Source organism: Vigna angularis, chromosome 6 (genome assembly GCF_016808095.1).
Source record: "Vigna angularis cultivar LongXiaoDou No.4 chromosome 6, ASM1680809v1, whole genome shotgun sequence".
NCBI lineage: Eukaryota > Viridiplantae > Streptophyta > Magnoliopsida > Fabales > Fabaceae > Vigna > Vigna angularis.
Genome location: NC_068975.1, coordinates 37,440,457 through 37,448,108, shown reverse-complemented (window position 1 = coordinate 37,448,108; position 7,652 = coordinate 37,440,457). Strand labels below are relative to the sequence as shown.

General features: G+C 31.6%; 1 protein-coding gene across 1 annotated transcript; it reads right to left on the bottom strand.

Annotated features, from left to right (window-relative positions):
• Nucleotides 1–469: 469 nt before the first annotated feature.
• Nucleotides 470–6,823, bottom strand: LOC108341945 (sterol 3-beta-glucosyltransferase UGT80B1). Its single transcript, XM_017579636.2, has 15 exons — nucleotides 6,660–6,823; nucleotides 6,253–6,324; nucleotides 5,994–6,084; nucleotides 5,759–5,901; nucleotides 5,395–5,465; nucleotides 4,427–4,508; nucleotides 3,932–4,033; nucleotides 3,693–3,748; nucleotides 3,268–3,302; nucleotides 2,356–2,560; nucleotides 2,001–2,210; nucleotides 1,676–1,735; nucleotides 1,519–1,558; nucleotides 1,111–1,332; nucleotides 470–707 (listed from the first exon to the last, which is right to left on the bottom strand). Exons 1-15 carry the CDS (start codon nucleotides 6,726–6,728, stop codon nucleotides 654–656), a joined length of 1,512 nt encoding a protein of 503 aa, XP_017435125.1. The 5' UTR covers nucleotides 6,729–6,823; the 3' UTR covers nucleotides 470–653.
• Between the last annotated feature and the right edge of the window lie 829 nt (nucleotides 6,824–7,652).

The following is a 7,652-nucleotide window of genomic DNA, read 5'->3' as shown; positions in this document are numbered from 1 at the left end:
TATAAATATTTATGGGGTACAGGTTGAAATAATTAAATTAGTAGAAAAAATGCCTAAATGTATTTACAAACTACGTATGCATAGAACAAAAACAATAATTTAAGATAAAACTTAAATAAAATCTTTTTCTAACTTAGTGTTCTTGGACAAAAACTGAAATTATATCCAATAGCCTGTGGAATTTTATTGCGTGGGTTATTGAAATGGAGTTTCATTAGAGAACACCAAAAGCACTTAAACTATAAACCTAATCCATTTGAAATCCACTTGCAAAACATTTCTGCTAACCCTTCTCATTCAGTAATTAAACAAATTTATTATTTCTCTGATATATAAAATGTATTTATCTTTCTACTTTATACCATATACCATATACATAAAAGATATATTTATCTTTAAATATTCTACTTATCATGAAAGGTGAACCATTTATCTTTTCCATTGCCCTCTTATCTTTAGACTAACTATCAGGGAAGAAAAATGATGCATTCAGATAAATAACTTAGTTGTGCATTTAATAAACTATTATCTACCAATAAGTAGGCTTCTCATCATAAAGTTCAGCATATCCAATGCTCTGACAAATCCTAAGATGAATTGGAATTACTCATGAAGAGGGTGAATCTTGGAACATTTCAGTCGCACTCAATATCTCAATTCAAACCCAGCTCTTCCTTCATGTGCTTAATTGCCTCTGCTACCCCGTCCTGGAAGTAGAAGGATCATGTGATGTATAAATGCATAACAAAATGTATAGTTTTGGAACCACTAAGCTTAAGGTTTTCAGATCAAATCTAAAAATAAATAAAAAATCTCAAGAGGTTCTAACCAGTAAACTAAGAAATTTTCATAATCTAACACAACGAAGTACAAATCAAACCAGGAAAGACTTGTGATTACTAAACAGGTCAAAAGTCATATAATACATGGCAATACATCTCATTTACTCGTATGAAAACCTAGTTCTAAATAGTTTGTACCAGACAGAAAAAAAAAAAAAAAATATATATATATATATATATATATATATATATATATATATATATATATATATATATATATATATATATATATATATATAAAATCGCCTACTTCAAGATTAGTCGTTACCTCAAGCAATATTCTTTGAGCGACTTCTGCAGCCCGTGCTTTGACTGTTGGTGATAATGCATCATGGATTGCCATTGATAGTAGACGTGCAGCTTCATGGATACTTGTGTCATCATTTTTATTAGGAAGCAAATGATTTCTGCTGAGTGGTTCAGGCGAAACGCCAAGCCAATGCATTCTCTCCGCCCAATAAAACTGATCTAGCATGAAAGGGCATACTACCTGCAAGTTTGTTCCACCATATCAATTTCATATCTGATAATAAACTACCATTATATGCATCAGCTTCAAGAGAGTTTTGCTGAGTTGGGTTTGATCTAGCATGGTTTTAACAATGGCTTTTATGGTTTTTATAATGTTGTCATAAATCTTATTATGGTTTGATCTAGCAAGGAATGAAGTGCCAACCTGTGGTGTGCCTGCCCGTAATGCAGCAGCAGTAGTTCCACTAATTGCAGATAGACATTCCATGCAAAACAATATATATTAGTCAGCATGCCTATTGAATGCTTCAATTTAGTGATAAAACCAAAACAGGTGGGGATCAGAATACAGATTATTCTACCTGCCTCCGTGGTGAATTACAGCAGCACACTTTGGGAATAGCCAACCGTATGGTACAGAACTATTCACATTATATGAAAAACATGTCACTCTTCTAGAATTTTTCTTTCATTTAAAAAAAATTGGAAAGGGAACATTAACTTTTGTTAATATCAGAGGAGATAAGAAGGTAAGAAAACATAATCTCAACTTTAAGTGACACTAAACTAAATCAGAAAGCCGAATTTAATTAAATCTAAAATATTGAATGCTAAATCCAAGTTATTCCATTAAAAAGGGAGCCCCTCCAAATGTTTTCTGTAGTAAAATAACCATGGAAAACTCACCCAAAAAAACACAAGAGTCGCCCATTACAAAGAGGAACACAATCGTCGCTGCAATTTTTCAGCTCAAATGATGCTTCGTTAGAAATGCTACGAACAATTGATTCTAAGGGTTCATATCCAGCTGTAAATAGAATAAATCTGTAATTTGTGGTGCTCAGGACAGTCTGAAGAATGCATATAAATGCATATGGGTCTTTTAAGAAACCCATGCTGCAAGTAAACACAAAAAAATCAGTAAAAAATATACAAATAAAGACTAAAGCTGAATTTGAATCACCACTCCTTCACGTTGAACACCAATCCAATGTGAGAGGAGGCATGGGTTTAACATGAATTGGAATGTGGAAAATGGTACCTTCCAATAGAACTGAGTCCAATAAAAATTGGTGCAGTCTTTATAAAGTTTTGCAATTCTAAATGACTGGCACACAAGTCATCTTTAGCATATTGATGCGCTGATGAATCATGTACGGAAATATCTCTGCATTTCTTACACGTGAACTGCCATTCAATAGGGAGGAACCAGAACCCACAAACCAGAACTTTTGAAGGCCAATATGCTGTCAATGCACTAAATTTAATCAGGTGATTAAACCAACAATCTAAAGACAAGTTTATAGAGAAATCATACTCCTAGGAAAATTAAATTTCGCCAAAAGCATCATTCATACTTCAAGAATAGTGAAAGAGACTTAGATATACCCCATTAACCATGATTTCATAAAGTTTTATTACAAAAGAACCAAAAGGAAACAAAATTATCATAACCAATTAATCACATTCTTTTCCAACTAAAAAGTCACAGTTCTCGCACGGGCTTTGATTTCTGAACAAATATCTACTTGATGTTTTACCAAGTGCTTTGTTGGAACAAAAATTTACAAGACAGATACAGTACAAGTCCAATGTCTTGATGACTTCTATATTTTCATTCCAACATAAGAGATTCCAGAAAGCACATTCGAATGCCACAACATAGTTTGAGAAGCTTTTAATTGGAGCACTGCCCTTCATCCCTTAGTGCTTTACCACAACTATTGTATGACATTATCCCAATTTTATGGTTTAATATCAGGAGTATATAACCTCCAAATGGAGAGAAAAAAACAAATGGATTAAAAGAAAAAGCAAGCAACTCAAACTCTAAACAAGCAACTCAAACTTTAAACAAGCAACTCAAACTTTAAACAAGCAACTCAAACTCTAAACAAGCAACATCACGGAGATAGATATGAGAAAATTATATTAAAGAGAAGAACAAACATACCAGGACATTCAACCACTTCTTTACTAAAACCATACCTGTTGAACAATACACAAAATCAGAGATCAAAATCAGAAGTAACATTGAATAAGAATTAAAAAGATTGTGTAAATTTACAATCACTGGCCCTTTTGTGGGATTTAGTCAGCTGTTACAAGTCACATAAGGAGAAATACAAGTACTTTTTATACAAAAAAAAAAAAGAAAAACCTAAAAGTCTCAATAACTGGTAGGGACTTAAAATGCGTCATTTCAAAGTTCCATGCAACTTGTATCCAGCATAGGACACAGACAACATAGTGAATATTCAAGCAGCAATGCCAAAAGAACAACAATATGAAGTTCAATCGAGTGAGTTCTATAAGAGAGTTACACCAAAAAAATATACATATTGAAAGCAACGGTTGCAATTTGAGTCTATTACTTACATCACAAGAGGAGATTGCAGTCTATCATGCCAAGTAGGTATGCCTGTTACAGGATCCTGAAATAATAAAAATAACGGGTGCCTGACTGAATCTAAAGAAATGAGGGTGTCCCATACTTCTCAGCAAGGGCACATGCCTATAACAACCTAACTAAAGTAGCACATAGATTTTTTGAAACACAAACTAGTAGGCATAGAAATTATTTTTTTAAGGCAGAAAAAAGAATAGAAAACACTAACAGTAAAAGGACATGGACTAAGATGCAAGACATCATTTCTCCATGATCCCCAATTTTCTGTGAAAAGAGGCCACATCCAATGAATCACGTCCTTCCAACAGACCTACAGGAAATCAAGATGATTTAAAAATGACAAGATCAATATATAAGTTCTAGTTCTCGTATAAGATATTACAGTTGTTAGTAGTGGGCTTGGGTTTGTACCAGTCTTGACCTAATTAGTAGTATAGATAGAGGAATTAGAGTATTGTATTTGTGTAGCATTCTAATCATCAGTGTTATCCATAATTCTTTGTCTTCCCTTTTCCTTCCCTAAACCCTAAAGTTTAAAAAGTTCCTGACCCTAATATAACTGCAGCAGCAGAGACATAGCTTTTGCATCTTTCTTTACAACTCCGTGCTGTGGTTAGTAGTAAGTAGTAAAATAAACAAAATCATTTGAAATAGCATCTTTCCAAACTGAAAAAGAATTAGAATATAAAAAGTTAAGAAATACCTTACCAGAAGGAGCATCAATGAGGTATCGATGCAAAAGAGGAAGTTCTAATTGGAACTGTCTTTCAAATGTTGAAGGTGCACTGCACAACAAATCAATGATTGAATGATCAATATCAGTTGCAGCTTCCTAAACTATATAGGCAATCATCAACTAGATATAACATTTTATATTCACTTATCTTGAGAGTTTTTTTTCATGAAAAAAGTTTTGTACTTCTTACTTGAAAAAATAAAGATATTATTGAACAACTTATACGCCAATCAGTGCAATGCAAGTAAATTGCAACATGCAACTGTTTTACATGTGAGCAATGTGATTCATTTTCCTTAACCAACAAAATACAGTTCTATATTCTGTGCCTATACTAGCACTCTAACTAAAATTTAAAAGTTCTTTTGTGCCTATTCTAGAACTCTAAGGTCTTGTTCACTTGAATGGATTTGGGGGAGAGTAGTTGAGGGGATTTGAAGATAAATTTTTTTGTTGTTTATTTGAGTGAATTTTGAGGTAAATGAAAGTAGATTTTGAAGTAAATTTTTTTAATCTGTCACGTCAATAAAATTTTACACTAATTCTCATAAACTTTATTTTCAAATCCACTCTCATTTATCTCCAAATTCACTCAAATAAACAACAAAAAAATTTATCTTCAAATCCCTTAAATTACTCTCCCCCAAATCCATTCAAGTGAACAAGACCTAAAAAAATATAAAAGTTCACGGGCAAATCTAATAAATAATCCAAGAGAACTTTGTCAGTCAATCAATACTGTCAGGGTATTATTTTCTAATTTTCAAAATTTACATGTTTTGTTATTATAAAACTTCAATAATCTGAGTTCTCGATGTAAGAAGTTCTTGATCATTGATGCCCTTACAAAACTGTAATTGCTCACAAAAAAAAAAACATCATATCTGTATCCAAATTCCACAATGTTTGATGATGGGGATGAACTTGTTAAGTACCTGTATGGAACAACATAAGGAGCAGCCACAATGCAACGGACACAAAAGCTTTCTGCAAGGCTCCATCCTTCCTGAACCATTACAAAAATCTCCTCAATTAGCAAATCGCTAGTAGAAAATGACAGTTGATTCAACTTTCTATTCCAGTGGTATTAAATGTCTTTGTGTCCTTGGACAGTAATAGTTTTATACAAATTATTCCACATTTCCCATGCAGTAATGAGCAATAAGAACATTTTTTATAAACCAATTGACATTAACACGTTTTGACTCAATTAATTCCCTCTCCCACAATTATTTCAGAAACCAGTTCAAATTCAAAAGAATTTATTATGATACAGTTTCCAACTTAGAATTAGAATACCAAAGCAAAAAAATTTATCATAATAAGATCACCGTCCAAGCTTGGGCCATCTCCAAATATCCTTTCAATTAATGAATAGCATTCTTGCCTATGATCTCTTGTAACTTTCTTTTTCTGCAAGAAAAAAGACGACTCTATTTTCCCTGATAAAATAGAAGAACCGTTAGAAATTTATCTTCTTCCCTTACAATAGTGATTCATATTCTATAATTAGAACCAAATTGATTGCTCAAACCCTCAGTGTCAGTCTGATCAGCACAAAGAACCGGAGGCGATGAAACTGGCCAAAATTGAACATGCTTCCGAGCCAAGTGAATACTTAAGCTCTGAAAGGAAACATTTTTCTCAAGTGTCAACCATTAACAGAAAGAAAAGCAAATAAAATGAAGTAGAAATCCACAATGTTAACATCATGCCGAAAGAATAAAAAGATACCCAGAGTGATTCAAAAACTAATATAATGCTCTTTTAGACTTTATGTTTAAAATGCAAACCTCGTGTGCCGAATGAGTTATTAACATCACATCATATTGATTCTGGTCACACGCAAAAGCTGCAGCAATGGCCTGCAATCAACAACAATTCAATGCAGACTTTTCATAAGTAGTGTCAAACCACATAAATGCATATACAAGCTGATATAGAGAATTGTTTCTGTAGTCAGGAATTTCACTTCATAAACAAATTCATTGAGAAATCCAACACAATTAATTATACAGACAGACACACACAGTTAGAGAGGGAAAAAGAGCTTAAACTAAACAGTACCAATATCTCGACACTTCAGCTCGTAATTTTAAGCATTAACCCTATGTTGTATACCCAGAAACATTAAAGAAAAAAAAAACCACTTTGGTGGAAACAAATAGAGAAAAAGAATTTAGAAAGAAGGAAAACTGACAGCAAGAGGGTAGACATCGCCTTTGGTACCGAAGGCCATGAACACTGCTTTGGGCTTCCTTCTCTCCATTTTCCTCTGTTCCTCCAACTGGTACTTCTTTCTAGGTTCCTTTTATGCATCTTTTTCTCATATACATGGCCATGTTTACTTCTTTACAAATTTCTCAATCTTTAAAGATGTTCTTAAGGAAAAAGAAAATAGATTGTTCTAAAACATTGAAACTATATCTGATTAAGTATCTCAAAAACATTATTAATTTTGATAACTTCTATCTAATGATAGTTTGGGTTATGCGATTTAAAGATTAATTATTTTTATTAAAATCACCCATTTGTATGTATCAGCATCTATTAAATTTAAATACACATTAAATTATGTTATGTATGAATAATGTTTTAAGAAAAAACTTATAAAAATATTTTTCAATTAGTAATTTATCTCTAACTATTCCTGATCAGTTAAAAAAAGGGATTTACGACATTTTTAAAGTTTAAAATATACTGGTAATAATTTTTAAATAACTAAAACCAGTAAATATAATTTCAACTATTGCCAGATTTAAAAAGATTGCTTCAAATTAAAAAAAAAATGTATTTATAATAATTTTTAACTATTAAAATTAACAAATTCGAACTTAGTCACTTAACCCCAAAAAATATAATGTTTAAAAATGTTCAAAAAATTAATAAAATCAACTATTCATAGTGTCAATAAATCATTTATAACTGTTTTTAGAATTAAATATCAAAACTTCCCAGTTTCAATAAAACACGGGTACGTTTTTAATTCATCAATAACAAATTTCAAATACTAAAAACTATTAAATTAAAAAATTTTAATTATCCCAAAAAAAAGCCACAGCTTTTTTAAATGTTGAAAGATTTTAAAACATTAATATTGTTGTGTGAAGAGTGAGGGATAAATCATACTAACAGTAACTTATATAAAGTATTATATTATTTATTAGTTATTAAAACCCAATCCTTAAATACC

Excerpts from the sequence above, each read along its gene's own strand:
- LOC108341945 (XM_017579636.2), bottom strand. The coding sequence starts at position 6,728 with ATGGAGAGAAGGAAGCCCAAAGCAGTGTTCATGGCCTTCGGTACCAAA. Across the intron at positions 4,034-4,426 it reads TTGATGCTCCTTCTGGTAAG|GTCTGTTGGAAGGACGTGAT; the intron begins GTATTTCTTAAC and ends GATTTCCTGTAG. Across the intron at positions 1,559-1,675 it reads GTAATTCACCACGGAGGCAG|TGGAACTACTGCTGCTGCAT; the intron begins GTAGAATAATCT and ends ATCTGCAATTAG.